The sequence below is a fragment of the Canis lupus genome, chromosome 30, assembly GCF_011100685.1.
Source record: "Canis lupus familiaris isolate Mischka breed German Shepherd chromosome 30, alternate assembly UU_Cfam_GSD_1.0, whole genome shotgun sequence".
Lineage (NCBI taxonomy): Eukaryota > Metazoa > Chordata > Mammalia > Carnivora > Canidae > Canis > Canis lupus.
This window is the reverse complement of record NC_049251.1, coordinates 32,113,925-32,132,171: the sequence shown is the minus strand read 5'-3', so window position 1 is coordinate 32,132,171 and position 18,247 is coordinate 32,113,925. Positions and strand designations below refer to the sequence as shown.

At 39.4% G+C, this 18,247-nt stretch overlaps 1 protein-coding gene across 9 annotated transcripts in view; it reads right to left on the bottom strand.

The window, feature by feature from the left end:
- MAP2K5 (mitogen-activated protein kinase kinase 5) overlaps window positions 1–18,247 on the bottom strand; it is a 256,636-nt gene that overhangs the window by 220,877 nt on the left and 17,512 nt on the right. For 8 of the 9 annotated variants that reach the window (XM_038580797.1, XM_038580795.1, XM_038580798.1 and 5 more), the window contains exon 3: window positions 13,337–13,404. The exons of the other annotated variant lie outside the window; for it this stretch is intronic. In XM_038580797.1, coding sequence (XP_038436725.1) covers window positions 13,337–13,404 — 68 coding nt within the window. The remainder of the gene's footprint in view (window positions 1–13,336; window positions 13,405–18,247) is intronic. 9 annotated transcript variants of the gene reach the window in all.

The following is an 18,247-nucleotide window of genomic DNA, read 5'->3' as shown; positions in this document are numbered from 1 at the left end:
ATATGTAGCTTTTTCTAAGGAATAAGGATACAGCGTGGGGCCATGCATACCTACTGGCACAGAGCAATCCTTGCAGGCCGTGGGCCTGTGTCATCCAGTAAGACAAGCAAGGCATTTGGGGGAATTAGAAGACCCCAGTGTAGGAATCTGAGTACTGGTCATTCCCCAGCACATGAGCTCGGCGAAGAAACACTGGCTGTGCCTTGGGTTATTCGTATAAAATGAAGATGCCACATGGCCAGAGGAGTGCCATGAGACTCACCTGAGGGAAAGAGGCTAGTCCCAAAGCTACAGAGCAAGCTCTTTCTAGATCCGGGTAGTCTCTTAGTTTTTAGAAATCTCCTTTTATTTATTTATTTTTAAGATTTTATTTATTTATTCATGAGAGATACAGAGAGAGAGAGAAGCAGAGACACAGGCAGAGGGAGAAGCAGGCTCCATGCAGGGAGCCTGATGTGGGACTCAATCCTGGGTCTCCAGGATCACACCCTGGGCCAAAGGCAGGTGCTAAACAGCTGAGCCACCTAGGGATCCCCGAAAATCTCCTTTTAAAGAGAGTTTTTCCAATTTTGTTCTACATAGTGATAAAATAAGCAATAATGACTTCCACTAGCCCAAAACAAACTGAAGAAAACAAACAAAAACCTCAATCTTGTACACCAAGGTATTTAATATGGCTTGGACAGAAAAGTGACCAAGTGACCTTTTCTTTAAAAAAGATTTATTTATTGATTCATGAGAGACAGAGAGAGAGAGAGAGAGAGAGAGAGACAGGCAGAGACACAGGCAGAGGGAGAAGCAGGCTCCATGCAGGGAGCCCAATGTGGGACTTGATCCTGGGACTCCAGGACCATGCCCTGGGCTGAAGGCAGGCACCAAACTGCTAAGCCACCCAGGGATCCCCTCAAGTGACCATTATAATAACATTAATGGGGCCATAATTGGAAGCTAATCAAATAATACCCCAAATGCAATCTCTATAATTCTATCCTGGCTTTTATTATTCCTGACACAGAGCCCTGCACATAGTAGGTGTTCAATAAATATTTAGTGACTGAAAGGGGGCCAATTCTGATTCTGCTATCTACAACGTAGCCAGGCATTGAACCTCACTGAGCCCTAGTTTCCTCCAAATGAGAGTAAATCTAGCTAGTCTATTACATTTTGAGTTGCCATGAAATCGACCTGCAGCAAAGGTGTTTGCAATGGTACTTCATAAACTATGATGCATTACCAGAGGTTGAGAAATTAAAAAGTTAACTCCTTACCACTAAAACAACAGCACTTTCTGAACAGAAGCGTTCCCACATTTAAAAATACAAAAATAATTAGGTACAAAGAGTAGAAAATACTGTGCTCAGACTGAATACATCAGCAGCAGTCATAAAATGTGTTTTCCGCTGCTATTCCTGGCAGGATCTGTTACATGCAGTAATTGCAGCAATAATCAATAAGCTAACTGAGTAAAAGATTAATCAGTTTTGTGATTGCTAATGGAATCTTCAGTACCAGACTCAGATTAGTTTCAGAGTCCCTCTGAGATGCTCTTCAAAATCCTTAAACAATTTTAATAAGGATGTGACAAAGTTTAGCACAGTTATCCAAAAATCTAATTAATTTGAAACAGAGGGCCAGATTCAACGAGGGGATAGGAAGTACAATTCTTGGCTTGTTTTGTTTGCAAGTTTATGAAACAGTGTTCCTATTTGTTATGAACCTAATTCTAATTCTAACAGCACAATTCAATCAATAATTACAACATTTTTTTTCTTCATGGAAATCTGCCATATAAAAAAACTCAAATTCCAAAACAGTACAGTTTAATTTTACAAGGCGCAAGTTCTCTATTAAAAGAGAAAGAAAAGACACACACACACACACACACACACACACACACACACACATGCACACACACACAAAACCACTTACTACCTACTGTGTACTTGGCTCAATACTATCTATTTATGTTTATTCATTTAATTTCTCACAACCCTATCCTATTCTGTATCATTCACAGATGAAGCAAACAGGTTATCAGTGAACAAAAAAAACTCTAAAAAAAAAAGAAAAAAAAAAAAAACTCTAGTGCATGTACTCAGAAACATAAAATGTATGTTACTATTTAAGAATCAAAAGGCAATTCCTCTTATTTCTCATATCTCAAAACATTTAAATAAACCAGGCTACTGGGCAGACTGCTGAGCTGGTAGGGACCATGGCTTCTTTGATCATACCCTATACCAGTGGGTCATACTGCCAATTTTTCAAAGACTAGGGACACATGGCACCACATTGACAGGTGACCTCCCCCTCCTTCTTCAGCACCTCCGTCTGGTTTACCTCCTCTCCCTTTGACCACTCTACTCAGTTTCCTGTATGTGGTTCTTTTCTCACCCCGCCTTTAAATGCTGGAGCTCCCCATGGTTTTTCATCAACCTTCTCTTCTTATTTTATACTCTCCTTGAGTTAACTTCAGCCACTTCAAAGGTTTCAATTACCAGAGGAGTCATTGAGACTAATTAGGAGCTGATGAATCACAAATCTTTATTTCCAGCCCAGATTTCTCTCCTAAGATTCGGAACATACCCAACTGGTTATCCAGGGGCCCCTCAAATTCAACAAGTCTCTACCTCTCACACCCCTCCCTCATGCCCTAGACGCATCTTCCACCACCTGGGCTCACTGTCTCAGTGAATGACATGACAATGACCTAGTTTCCTAAGCCAGATAGCTGGGAGGAAGCCAGACCATCTCTCTATCCTTCCTTCCCACACTCAATCAATCACCAGTTTTATTAACTCTACATCTTTCCAGCTTCTCAATTCCTTTAAGCTAGGGCGCTCCATCATCTAGTCCACCTTACTTTCCAACCTCGTCTCATACCCTCCCCACCTCCCTGTCCATACCACAACTGAATCAAGGGTAGCTCCTCCTGAATGCACCAGTTGTCCTTACGCCTGAGCTTTGACACACTGTTCTCCCGGTCCAAACATCCTTCCTTGTCCCTTTGTCCTACCTTACTCCATCTGGATGCTACCCTCTTCAGGAAGCCTTCCCTGTGCCCAAAGCTACATCAGGTGCTCCTTCTTTTGCTCACACAGCACCTATTGCTTAAGCATATTATGGCATTTATCATTCTGCCTGGTAATTATGAGTTTTCCTATCCTCCCACACTGAACACTGATGGCTTTTTTGTTACTCTCCCTGAGTGGACCATGGGCTCCTTGAAGGAATGACTATATGTTCACTATACCAGCGCCACTAAGCACAGCACTTGAACACATAGTTACTAGTTCGTAAATATTTAACTATATAAAACTGCCTGTACAAATAAGTGAACACATCAGTACATGAGTGATCTCAGGTCCTAGTTCTGCATTTATTAGCTGTGTGACCTAGAGAAAGGCATGTAGTTTGTGCCTCAGTAGCCTCAGCTATAAAAATGAGGAATATGGGGGGCCCCGGGTGGCTCAGTCAGTTAAGCACCTGACTCTTGATTTCAGTTCAGATCTTGATCTCAGGGTTGCAAGTTCAAGCCCCGCACTGGGTTCCACACTGGGCATGGAGCCTACTTTAAACAAAAAAAAAAAAAAAAAAGGGAAAATAACCTGCCTTGCTTACCTAAGGTATTAAGAAAATCAAAGGAGCTAGTATATGGGAAATTTTCTATAAAGCACTTGAAAAAAAATCTTGAAATAGGGCACAGGGTTATGAATCATCCATTTCCAAGCAATAGGACATAGAAGAAAAGGGTTCATAACAGTAGAGACCAAATACAGAGGTAGAAGAATTTAACTGTTTATCAAGGCTGAGTTAGTACTCCCTCCCTTTCCCTCAATTACTATTGTACTGCAAACAATAAAATAATTAAATGGGTATTATAAAGAATATTGTCTATATTTCTTCTGGAAGTTCATCAAGGCCAGGGGCCCTGTCTTGTGTATTTTATTATCTTGTATGGCAGAGGTATTAAACTGGAGTCTATATGGGCCTTAGGAGAGCCTTCAAAACCTGAAATTATATGTGAAACACTACATTGTGTGAATTTTCTGGGAAAAGAACAAACACCTTTCTTCAAATTTTCAAAAAGGCCTGCACCCCTAAAAACCTAAGAAATCACTGCTGTATAGTGCCCAGCACTGTGCCTTGCACATAACAGTGCTCTACAAATATTTAAGGGAAGGAGGCAGATAAGAGATAAGAGAGACATGGCAACTACTCTCGTTGCTTCTAACTTACTCTGACAAGTCTTACATATCAAATCAGGTTTATTTATGTTTGTTCTATACACATAGCAAGACAGTTTCCTAAACCTCTCTTTAACATACCTTCTAAAGACTTTTCAACTTCTAAAGAATAAGGATGCTGGTTTTTTCCTACTAATGATAAAATTTTCAAATTCCTGTTCAGTCAATACTGCAAGCATACTCCATTTTAAGAAGCCCAGTCAGTAATTACATTAATAATCAATAAGCTAACCAACTATTTGCAGTCCATAGTTAATTTATTAGTTTTTCTAGTGAAGAGCCCAACAATCTGAACTCTGTTAAATGGCTACAATTCCAATTAGAACATTACTTAGTGTGTCCTCAGCTATAGTTTCTTTTGGTTATTTCTTATATTTTACATTGAGAGGCTTTCCTTCTATGACACGGACCTCTTAGGAAGCACACAACTGCTCCAATAGTCAGAAATAACATATAAAAGCAAAGCTATCTTGAATACCAAATTAATAACTGATTTACCTGGTTTCAGATCTCCCCACTTCTCAATAATTCCCTGCCCCTGCCCTGAGGCACTACAATGTGTACATGCTCTTCCCTGAGTATTTCTAGACTAAAGATCCATGTATAGTCATGGACTGATTAGATAATGAGAAAGAAAAATCACATTGAAAAGTCTTCCAGTGAAAAGGTCAACAGGGAACCACCCTGGGGCCTGCTTATAAGCTAATGTTATTGGATAGATGTATTTATTAATGATTTGGAAGTGAAAAAGACAGTAAGTTGGCTACACTTAATGATAACACTATTTGTTTTGGATAGTAAGACCATAAAGGGCATTCGGGAGCTCCAGAGGGCCTTAAAAGAGGTGTGGGCAGCCAGTGGCTGATGAACTTCAACTTGGCTAAGTCTAAGGTAATGTATGTTGGCAGAAGGAGTTCAAATTTGTATTCAGCAATGCTTCCGAAATGCATAGGATCCTCTTGGCTGAAGCTTTCAGAGTCATCACCATGGTTGGCTGGGGGCAGTGTCTATACTGCCCCTTCCTCTGATATCCAGGCTGCAGCAATTCTATTACATTTCTAAAGGAGAAGTTTAAATGCAGTAGTTCCCCCCTTTCCCGTGGTTTCACTTTCCATGGCTTAGTTATCTGTGGTCAAAGGCAGTCTGGAAACAAACGACCCTCTTTTAGATATCTCATCAGGTCAATAGCAGCCTAACACTAGGTCACAATGCCTATGTCATTCACTTCACTTCATCTCATACAGGCATTTTATCAGCTCCCAGCATCACCAGAAGGGTGAGTATAGTACAAGAAGGTATTTTGAAAGAGAGACCACATTCACTGCAGTATATGGTTATAATTGTTCTACCTTATTATTAGTTATTGTTGTTAATCACGTGCTGTGCCTAATTTATAAATGAAACTTTACCACAGGTGTGTATGTAGAGGAAACCATGCAGTATACATAAAGCTTGGTACTATCCATGGTTGCAGGTATGCACTGGAGGGGATCCTGGAACTCATCCCCCACAGGAAAGGGAGGACTGCTACAGTAACTCCAAGAAATCTGCCACTTAAATAAAATAGGACCATTAGGCCATGCAGAGAGCAGGTCAAATGTGACATTCCCTTACACTTTAGCCATTTCCAATAGTGCTTGATAAAGATCCAGCCTACTGCTCAACTTCTACTAAGAAATGAATAAATAAGGGCAGCTGGGTGGCTCAGTCGGTTAAGTGTCTGCCTTCAGCTCAGGTCATGATCTCAGGGTCCTGGGATCAAGCCCCACATCAGGCTCCACACTCAGTGGGGGTCTGCTTCTCCCTCTCCCCTTCTGCCCACTAGTGTATACACTCTCTCAAATAAAATCTTTTTTAAAAAGTGAAGAAATAAAAATAGCAGTGAGGAATGAGTAAAGAACATATAAGTAAAGGAGAAACATATATTAAGAAAAAAGCAACTTGTTTTCAAATTTTCTATTACTTCAGTTTATACCTTTCTGGACATATTTCCCTGGTTGATAATTTACTGAATTTCTCTAACTTTACTGTATTGTAGTATATTTACATTCACTTTTCAAATATATGTAGAAAATACCCCTCTCATTTCTGGTAAGACTGCCCCTAAGAGAATAGAGGCTCATTAAGAGCTGCCAACAAGGGCCTAACAACCTGGTTATGCCCCACAGCAATCCTACTGCAAGAGGTCCATCATTTCCCTGCAGCCCAAGATAAGCTCCTAGTCATAGTCCCTATGGGGCTCACATGGGTATCACATGGCTCTACTGCCTCATGCCAACTGCCTTAACTTGGGACCCCAGGGGAACCAGCCTACAGGCTACACTGAGCCCTCCACAGAGATTGAGCTGAACTGGAAGCACAACCATGTTAATGACAAAAACCTGGTGGTCCAAAGCACCCCAGAGTGCCCCACTGTCACCCTGCCTGAGGCCTGCTTGTGCTTGTCTTCTCTTTTGCTTCCATGAACCACAAAATAAACCCCTTGTTCTGATGCAAACTTCAGTATGCTTCTGCTCCTTGCAAGCAAAGACGCCCCACAATATTTCACAAAAGGGGTAAATAAGAGGCTACCACATTTTTGTCACTATTTCATGGGCATACAAGTGTCCCAGGCAACAAAGAGAAGGGAGTTAAGATAATGTGCCTCTGAAAAAAAAGTTTTATTCTTTGACTAGGATTAAAAAAACAAACAAAAAAACTTTACTTACAGCTTAGAGCATGTGATTATTTGAGTAAAAAAAAAAAAAAAGTAATTTCCAAAACTATTTTCGTATTTCATTCATTTACCTCTCTTTGTGCCACTTCTCCACCCTGCCAGGAGAATATGCTGCATTATCAGCTGTTCAGGTGAACCGCACTGAGCTGATTTTGCCACATACAAAGGAAGTTCAAAGTTGAACCTATTTAAGACGGAGCACCATGCGGAAAATGAGCTTCCAACCTCTTACTCTTTGAAGAAAACTACTTAATAGCAAAAGGCCCTGGTGCTGTTAAATGTTCAACTCCTAAGTGGGCAACAAATTCTGTGGTAAAATGCAGCCTTGTGGATAAGGACAAAATCTTGACAATTTCAAAACCCAGGGCACTCATTCAGGTAAGCACCTGACCCTTGATTTTGGCTCAGATCATGATCTCAGGGTCCTGAGATCTGGCCCTGCATCAGGCCCCATGCTCAGTGCAGATTCTCTCCGACCCTTGATTTTGGCTCAGATCATGATCTCAGGGTCCTGAGATCTGGCCCTGCATCAGGCCCCATGCTCAGTGCAGATTCTCTCCGTCCCCCTCTGCCTCTCTCCCTCCCCTTGCTTACACACTCTCTGTCTCTCAAATAAATAAATAAAATATTTAAAATTTTAAAACCCACAAAGTATTTTTTTTCATTCTTATTCAAACTCAAGTACACTAACATTCTAATAAATAGCATTCTTATTTGAAATCAGGAAAAAAGTAGTATTTGCAAAGCTTCCTCAGCAAGACCTCAATAGATGCCAAAACAAAAACATCATTTCAAACCACCAGAAGTAAATAGACTGGGAGTCAAAACGTGGGACCATATCCAGGCCTTCCCATTCATCGGCAATGAGACCTCCAGCTAAATCTGCCCTCTGAGAGCCTCAGTTTCCTTATCTATAAAATGAAACAGCTGGACAAGACTTCTAAGGCTCCCTACTGACTCTACTTGAGTAACTGTATGATTTTAGAGGCAATCTCCAAGTTATGTATACTAGGATAAAGCTAATCATATCCCAATTTACAAGGTGCTACAAAGGTCAAGGAGTATCTTTCCTCATGGTACCCAACATGTAAAAAGGTACACTATGGTCAAGTATACCAAAGGGAATACTTATACTCCACTAAAATGCAAGGTCTCTGCCATAATGGGAGGCATTATAGTTAAACTCATCCCATACTCTTCTGGCAACATGGAAAAAATGTTATAAAGGCAGAGAATGGGCAAAATGAAGAAAATTATTCTTGTTAATACTGTACTACACTCACACAAGCCTCTCAGTATCGAGAGAACCAGGTGTAATAAATCCTGTACTAGACACACGATTTAGCAGAAACAAATATGAATCCATTTACAAAAGCAAAATGGACTGCTGAGTTTCTTAATGAAAGGTCACCCAAAAGCCGAGGTTAACATTAAAATAACCCTTCCTATAACTGGGTCCCAGTGATAGATAAAGCTTGTGATGAATCAATAAACAAGGCCCCGCACTATTGTTTGGTGCTGAAAGGAAATGAAGCCAGCACTGCCAGACAACAAATACAGAAAGATGGAAGGAGAAAAACAACATTGTATCTTTAATCTTTCTGGAAAATGAGAGGGGGAAACAAGAACATCAACAAAAATGTGAACTATATTAAGGGAATATTTAACAGAGCCCTTTAAATAATTAGCAACGATCAGGTATTTAGTTTTCAGAATATGTAAGTTGGGTGTATGTACTTTTTTTTTCTAATAAAGCATTTCAGATTCTAATTAAAAAATACTTTATGGAGGAATTAAAAAGATACAATAGTGTCAGAGGAAAAGCCATGATCCCAGAAGTGGAATATTCTAGCAACATAACTTACAAGAAACTACGCTATAAAAACAGATTGTTGATTAACACAAACTCATAACAAAACGCAGAGAGCGATCACAATGGTGCTGTAATAACACTTGGCTGCTGGATTCTCTCAATACATTAAATATCTCCTTGGAGACCAAATTACTTTACATTTTCTTAAAAGACAATTTATTATAGCTTTGTTTTCTTCTCATTATCTCTTAAAAATATATCTAATGAAGAAAAGAATACAACTTCTAAATAACTTACATAAAACGGTACTAATGTGTGACAACAGACTTTGGTTTAATATGTTGGTTATTATTTAACAGCACACGACAACTTATTGTCATGACAAATCCTTACCACGATGCGATACTCCATTTGTAACATGTATCAAAAACCACTGTATGCCATTATTATGGCACACATAAAATTAACAGCCTAAGGCTGCTAGCAATTTAAATAATTGATAAGTTTTCAATTAAAAAGGCAACATTTTTAGGTCTAATATGAAAATCTATTTAAATTACTGATAAAAACTTATGCTTCTATTGGCCCAAAGCCAGAAAATGCTTGCATTCAAGGGGGAAAAAAGTAATTCTGCAAGTTGCAACTCAGATGTTGCAAATTTTCTTCTTAATTTTATGCAGACATCCCGGCTGTTTATTCATTTAACCTTTGTAATCAATAGAAAAGAATGATTAAGGGATTTCTGGTAAAAGTGTCTCTAGTTTTGCTTTCCCCATATGGATTTTAAAGAAATAATAAGGGTACTACAAATTTATTAAATTTGACATGAAAAACTAAGCTGCTTTTTACAGTAAATACAGGGTCACCTGTCAGCATCTCAATATCTTCCCTATTCCACCACCCACATCCTGGATTCAAAAAGTTTTCAGTCAAAATGAACCTGAAAAATAAAGACTATGCAAGTTTTCCATAACAGATCAGCAACTGAGGGCTATCAACCAAAGTCTATTGTGAGATTAGGTTCAAATGGTTCTCCTTATAGCAAAAAACTGGAACCCAAAGGAATTTTAATCATAAGAACCAAGACAGGGATGCCTGGGTGGCTCAGTGGGTGAGCATCTGCTTTCGGCTCAGGGCGTGATCCCAGAATCCAGGGATCAAGTTCCATATCAGGCTCCCTGTGAGGAATGTGCTTCTCCCTCTGCCTATGTCTCTGACTCTTTCTGTGTGTGTCTCTCATGAATAAATGAATAAAATCTTAAAAAAAAAAAAAAAAAAAAGAACCAAGACAGATCAAGGGCACCTGGGTGGTTCAGCCAGTTAAGCATCTGCCTTTGGCTCAGATCATGATCCCAGGATCAGGGGATAGAGCCCCACATGCCTCCCCACCCCCCCACCCCCCACTCAGTGGGGAATCTGCTTCTCCCTCTCCCTTTGGCTCCTCCTCCTCCACCCCACTCGTGCTCTCTCTTAAATAAATTTAATTAAATTTTTAAAAAAGAACCAAAACAGATCAAAATGACAGGCAACCAATTTTATTTGTGCTTTTTGAGGAAATGATTCCCCTACTCTTTACCTTTTAAAAATGTTTATTCAGAGCCTGACTCTACATAAACAACATATATATGATGGTAGGACTATCTCAACAGATAAGAGGAAAAGGAAATCCATTTAGGCTTTAAATGACTTAAAGCTTGTTCTCTCAGGGATATTTTCATTTAAAAAGATTTTGCTCAAACATTCAGAATCAGAGGAGTGGAACATAAGTTAAAATCCTTTGGGGACTTTAGGTTCCCATGTATAAATATTTAAGTGAATTAATGAGAAAGGCTGACCTGATCAGTGAACCACAATGCTCGGACCACTGTCAATTCATAAAAAAGTCTTTACCATCCATTGCAAACTGATAAACAATATTAATTCACTACGTGGTAGATCTGAAACTAATATAACATTATATGTTGACTATACTTCAATTTTTAAAAATGAGGGGAAAAAAAGAATATAGTGAGTTTTACATAAAACTAAATTTACTCACTTTATCTTTTTTTTATTTTTAAATAGTTTCTACACCCAACATGGGGCTTGAACCCACAACCCAAGGTAAAAAGTCACACAATCCACTGACTGAGCCATCCAGATGCTCCTAAATCTACTCACTGTAATGGTCACCTTTACTTTTGAGATTATGTACTGCCCATCATTTTTTAATCTTTAAATGACTCTCAGTTTTTCTCTGTTAGTAAAATAATGTTCAACAGTAGATAACTTTTATTATTTATTTATTTTATTAATGTGTTCATCTGGCAAAGTAAAATGTTACAATGCCTATGTCCTCCAATCTAAAATGAAAATTAATTAGTTCAAAAATTGATTAATTCATGAAATCTACATATCTGGGGATCAATGAGCTATATGATTTCTTTTTTTTTTTTGATGATTTCTTTTCAAACTAAAAAGTGGCTCTACAGAAATCTCAGAAACTTATGAGTTTAAGGACAATTATATAACTCTTAATATTTTCCTACAACACAAAAATAAGTGCTGCATTTGAGAAAGTAAGCATAAGTCATAAGGAATACATACTACAGATATCTCAACTAAGGTATTACATACACACAAATCATCCAGAATGTAATAATGACATAGAAAGCCCCCATACTACTGTGCAAAGAGGTGGATGGGAGAAAACAGCATAAAACACCTCTTACAGATCAGTTTTCACATAGGGAGAGGCTGAACATAAACTTCACATTCGCATTCATACTAGCCCTAAGACCTTGGGCATATGTCTTAGCCATGGCTTCCTCATCTGAAACATAGGGATGCTAATATCTATCTCACCAAATCATTATTAAAACCATTGAAAATTAAATACCTTTGGCATCTAGTACATATATAGTAGGCAGTTAGAAATGGGAATGATTATTATCACTATGATCACATGCATAACATTTCTCAAAAGGCACAATTTGTCAGATCTTCCCAAAAGCACATTTTTTAAAGCACACCTTTGTGTGTGGCGATGTCAGAGACATAATAAAAATACAGTGATGTCAGTAATGTGCTGTCTGCAGTGGATGTATGTTGAAAAACTAGAACCCATCTGTGTATGTGTGTTTTCTAAAAATGAGCATGTCACATTCTCAGGAGAGTTAGCCAATCTATCAATACTAGTGCTAGACCTTTCAGCAGACAATCCTCCTCTGCCTTTCAAGGTACTGATGAGCCCTGCTCTAAATTCTCAGTGCACAAAGACTCTCAAATAAGTTAATGGGAAGTCAATGGGAAATTGACTTTTCCTACTCTGTGCTGGTCTGAATGCAACGCTCTGTTAATCATGCCATCCTTCTTGTTCTCTTTCCTCCTACCCTAAATTAAAACTATTGGCGGAAACCCTTACAGATATTTTACAGTTTTCATTACGATGAAACAATATCCCGGTTGAAGCTGAGGTCCATCAAAAACCTACAACCTCACTGTTGGCTACAATCAGAGTCTCACTGACAAGCAAGGGCCCTGATTCCATCATTTCCACCATAATACCACTTTGCATTTGTATAGAACTTTTACTTTTCAAAGGGCTTTCACATCTATTATCCCATTTAATCATTACAATGACCCTGTGCAGTAGAAAAGAGAGGAGTATTATCCACAATTGACAGATGAGGCAGCGATAGCCCAGGAAGGTTAAGTGATGTGCCTAAAGCCAGCAAGCCAGCGGAGAGCAGGACTCGAGTCCAGGGCTCTCTCTTCTGGGCCAATAGAAAAGGTTTTGTAAACAGATTACAAACTCGGATAAAAGAAAATAAAATGAATAAGAGGAAATAAAACAAAATAAGAGGACAGTACAAAACAGGGCTCAGGAAAGCTACTATGCCTCTTCATCAGAGATGGATTTGTCCAGCTTGGTATTAAAGTTTTAGATATGTACCCTTTGCTCTTATCTTGCTTATCTACTTCTGTCCTAGACAAACACTAAGGCAGATTTTCACTAAAAATTGAAACATAAAAGAAAAGTCATTTCAGGATATATTCAAATCACTCTGATTCACTAAGTAACCCCGTAGTTCATTTTGGGATGGAAAAAAAAAAAAGGTCAGTTAGTGCATAAAATATCTGAGAGTACATTTTTAGATCATGTATCCATACTAAGCCTGCAGCTACATTATAACTATAGTCTGTTTGGAAGGGTGAAAGAGATCTCCAGTTGAAAGTAGATTTTGAAAAATTTTTTAGAGCCCAGGGGTTCATTTTTAATGAGCCGTTACTTTAAGTACTGCATAAAAAATACAGGAAGCTGACAGCCCATGGAGTCTGCACCGTACCTAATGCAAAAGTCATTAAGATGCATTATTCTTAATGTTTGTGATATGATCAGTAAGTGTCTTTTGAAAAGAATGCCCTTAACTTTAACGTAAAGAAATCCTTGAAACCCTTATGCATTTGATAGAAGAATGTTATGGTAGCCGTGATTTACTTTTACATCTTCACCATGCTGAGAAACAGTGCCCGCGATTACATTAACATGTTACAATCGTCCTCATTTGTGACACTTACATAAGACAGCATGGCCTTCATTTCTTCATCACTCCTCACTGTAATTCGGTCACCATCTTCATCTTCATCTGTTTCAAAGGCAACACAGTGCGAGTGGTGAGATTTGCAATTTTGAAATGCACAAGAACTGTGTCAGCTGGAAACATAACACAACTGCTTTCCACAACTTGAGAGCCAAATCTTCAACACCGTATTTTTTAGGATGTCGAGGTTATCGGTTTGTTGTTTTGTTGGGGTTTTTGTTGTTCAGAATGTGAGCGGTCTCCATAAAGAGCCAAAAATTTTGGGGACAGCTGAAAATTAAAATACTGCTTATGTCAAGCATGACAGGTATCTAGGCTAACATGTCACTGGAGTGTGACTAAACAGGTTTGGTGTGAAGGACTTTAAACACTGAAGGAGGCCAGTCTTGTCCTTCTTTCCCACATAGCACCCTCTCCTTTATTTGTCCAGTCTTCCTCCCTCTGAGGCAAGCTATCATGTCACAGTGGCATGATAAAAATGGCTCACCTGTACTGAACATGACTACACACAAAGCACCATGATTTCATACTCCATACACCATACCTCCTTAAAAACCTCACAGTGGGGAATCCCTGGGTGGCTCAGCGGTTTAGCGCTTGCCTTTGGCCCAGGGCGTGATCCTGGAGTCCCTGGATCGATTCCCACATCGGGCTCCCAGCATGGAGCCTGCTTCTCCCTCCTCCTGTGTCTCTGTGTCTATCTCTATCATAAATAAATAAATTAGTTTAAAAAATAAAATAAAATAAAATAAAAAAATAAAATAAAATAAAAAAATAAAAAAATAAAAAAAAACCTCACAGTGATCCTGTTGTGTGGACAGTGTGACTTGATTACTACTACTCCCTTTCCACAGAAGAATAGGGAGCCTAGTATAAGATTAACTTGTGAAGCAACTCTAACACAGCTATCCCTATATCCCATTCTATCTGGTAGCTCACTTGCTCTTTCTGAACAGTTTCATTTCTGTTGGGTACTCTGACTATAATGAGCTTCAAATGGCTACTCACACAATTTTGAAAAAAATCTGATAGTCTTAAAACTGGAGGATAACTAGACTCTACAAAATACACAACCAGAATGTATACATTTGAATAAGGGTATCATCAAAGCAGCCACATCCAGAAACTTATTTCCATGATGCTTCTCCTGTTCAAAATAGTTTTGAAATACATCTATGTAAACTGCTTTAAGGGGGCTGCCTGCATGGTTCAGTGGTTGAGTGTCTGCCTTTGGCTTAGGTTGTGATCCCAGGGTCCTGGGATGGAGTCCTGGGTCAGGCTTCCTTTGGGAGCCTACTTCTCCCTCTGTTTATGTCTCTGTCTCTCTCTGGGACTCTCATGAATAAATAAATAAAATCTTTAAAAAAAAAAAAAAGAAGAAGAAAGAAAGAAAAAAGAAAGAAAGATAGATAGATGGATGTTTTGAAAACCCAAAGATAGACCACATGAAAATATCAGATCTCATTTTTGTTTGTTTGTTTTTTAAAGATTTTATTTATTCATGAGAGGCCCAGAGAGAGACAGAGACATAGGCAGAGGGAGAAGCAGGCTCCTGATCCCAGGACCCCAGTATCATGACCAAAGTCAAAGGCAGACACTCAACTACTGAGCCATACAGGTGCCCCTCTCCTGTTTTGTTTAAGTTTTTTTTTTTTTTTTTTTAAGTTAAACTCTACATTCAATGTGGGGCTCGAACTAACAATGCTAAGATCAAGAATCACATGTTCTACCAACAGAGCCAGTCAGGCACCCCTATCAGATCTCATTTTTAACCCAAAATGGTGCCTGTCTGATCATTCACCCACACTATCTGCCAGGCAGGACTCAGAATGACTTTTGTTTATTTCTAAGTATTTAGTTAGCTATTTCAAGCCTCTAAAAATAAAGATCTGTCAACAAAACAGCCTATGTGATAGATTTTAAATGTATGGTTGAAAGAAAAATGCCAAAAAACATTTTGAGCAATAGAAGCACTGCTGGAAGAAGTAGAGCTTCGCAGGGGACAACTTGGAAGGGGCAGGCTCTCTCTCAGTTTGGATGCTTCAGCTCTGATGTACCTGTTAAACAGTCAGTGTTGTTGTTGTTGTTATTATTATTATTATTATTATTATTGGTCACTCTTGTATATCTAGTTGCTGATTTGATCAGATGCAGAGAACCTGATCCCAAGCCTGAAGAAACAGACAAATCTCAGGTAATGAAGAAAATGAGCTTACATGACATGCTCTGGGGACGCTTACTGAAAATACAGAGGGAGTTCAGTCCAGCACACGGATCTTTGCCTGCCACACCCCAGTGGCCCTCCCTCCAATCCAGCTGCAGCTCTGAAGATATCCCCCTGCTCAGTGGCCAGGCCCTAGAAACCCTAGGAGCGAGCTTGTATTCTTTCCTAATTAGCCTATTCTGGAGCAAAATGCTACTTCCTTTTTCTCCCAGCAGCCAATAGCAATCTATCTAACAGCATGATGGGAACCAGCAGTTGAGCCAGCCCTGCTCAGTGACCAAGCCAACTGCTCTCACTGGGGTTTCTCTCCAAAGCATTTGTTCCAGGATCCTGGACTGATCGTGGTTCACTCCCAAAGAGTTCCCCAACTCACTGTAAATCAGTATCATCGAGTCACACTATCGAAATATCTACACAACTAAGAGCTGTCCAGAGTCACTACTGTACTATGCTACTAAGAGCTGCTTGTCTTCTGGATAAAAGGCAGAGAGTGGCCACTTTCAGTAACAAAGACAGCACAGGCTTAAGCATATTACATTTATAAGGGACTATATAGGAATCTAGCCCTTCCTCCTTCCCTCCCTCCCTCTCTCCATCTTTCTTTCTCTATTTCTCTCTTTCTTAGCTATAGACACAGTAAAGCCAAACTGGAGAAGAAAAAGAAATGACCATTCTAGTTTTGGAAACAAAAGGGAGTTTCTACTTTCTAGAAACCAGGATTTTCGAGATTAAGTCAAAAATTCTTACAAATGCAGTAAACAAAGGGGAAAGACAGATACAGTATAAAGGGATATAATGTTACATATTACCACACATGAAAACACTTTACACTTTTGTTTCAAAAGCAAGTCAAATTCTCTGTTTAGATGTGGGCTACAAGGATTTTTTTTTTTAAACATTTATTCATGAGAGACACAGAGAGAGAGAGAGAGAGAGGCAGAGACATGGCAGAGGGAGAAGCAGGCTCCATGCAGGGAACCTGATGTGGGACTTGATCCTGCGTCTCCAGAATCACGACTTGAGCCAAAGGCCGATGCTCAACCACTGAGCCACCCAGGTGCCCTCAATGATCTTTTTTTTTTTTTTTTTTTTTTTATGATCTGTTCTTGGTAAAGTTCTGAACTTGGTAAAATTTCCAGCCTGAATAAAGTAGCTTTCTGTAACTCTCCTTTCTACATCAGAGCTAGCTACAGAGACAATGGTCACAAAGGTATTGCTTATATTCAAATTTCAATATACACAAGACCTCAATAAGGTATCGGTCACATGGGATGAGGAAGTGTCTGGAGTTTAATCAAACAGGTGAAAACCCTTTTTAGAATTTGTGAAGGGAGGGTACAGTTTCCAGAAAAATCATTTAAATCACAGTCTCTCTCAATCAGGAAGATTCACAACAATAAGAAGAGTTCTCTAAGCTCTCAAAGCCAGAGCTTGAACCTTTAAGGTTTCTTAAAATAGAAGATTCTGGAATTCCATGATATCTCTAAGGGATTATTTCAGGAAAACAAAAACAAAAACAAAACAAACTGTGAAGGAAGTCAGCTACCAAAATAATTTCTTGCCTACCAGTCCCATGGAAAGCAGCTATGAAAACACTGTAAGAACACTTAGCTTTAAGTGGACAGAAAACTGAGGCCAAAAGGCCAGAACAGCCAACCCAGTGGTAAAATGTAGGAGCTGTTCCATAAGGGGTCTGACTCCCAACAGAAAGATTTTGGTTAAGCTGAAAGATGCATTCTAATAAAGTCTGGGGATAAAATCAGACTTACATAACACAGTGATTAATAATGGTTCTTACAGATTATTAAGAGACTTCATTTTATGTAGGTATTGGTTTTCTTTACAAATTGCTTTTTGGGGGACTGATAGATTCTTTACTATTTGTGATCAGTAGTTTTAATGAAGACTCCTATTCTTGTCACAGAGGAGACACAGTAGGAAAAGTAATCACATCTATGAGAAGAGTGAGGATTCTGGCCAAAACACAAAATCCAAGCTATCTATCCCTGTGATGTCAGTCAAACCATTTGCCTTGACATTTAAGTGAGAATACACTTCTCTGTAAAAAAAATAAGTTCCAAAGACATACATTTGGTCAATAGACAGATGAAAAGATGCTTTACTATCACTCATCATCAGGGAAATGCAAATCAAAACCATGATCTAGGGGCATGCCTGGGTGGCTCAACGGTTTGGCGCCTGCCTTCGGCCCAGGGCGCAATCCTGGAGACCCGGGATCGAGTCCCGCGTCGGGCTCCCTGCATGGAGCCTGCTTCTCCCTCTGCCTGTGTCTCTGCCTCTCTCTCTCTATGCCTCTCATGAATAAATAAATAAAATCTTAAAAAAAAAGATTTTATTTATTTATGAGAGACACACACACACACACAGAGAGAGGGAGAGACATAGGCAGAGGGAGAAGCAGGCTCCATGCAGGGAGCCCGACGCGGGACTCGATCCCGGGTCTCCAGGATTGCGCCCTGGGCCGAAGGCAGGCGCCAAACCGCCGCGCCACCCAGGGATCCCAATAAATAAAATCTTAAAAAAAAAAAATGATCTGCTATCACCTCACATCTGTCAGAATGGCTATCCTCAAAGTTGACAAGAGATTACAAATGTTGGTGAGGATGTAGAGAAAAGGTAACCCTTGTGCACTGTTGGTGAGAA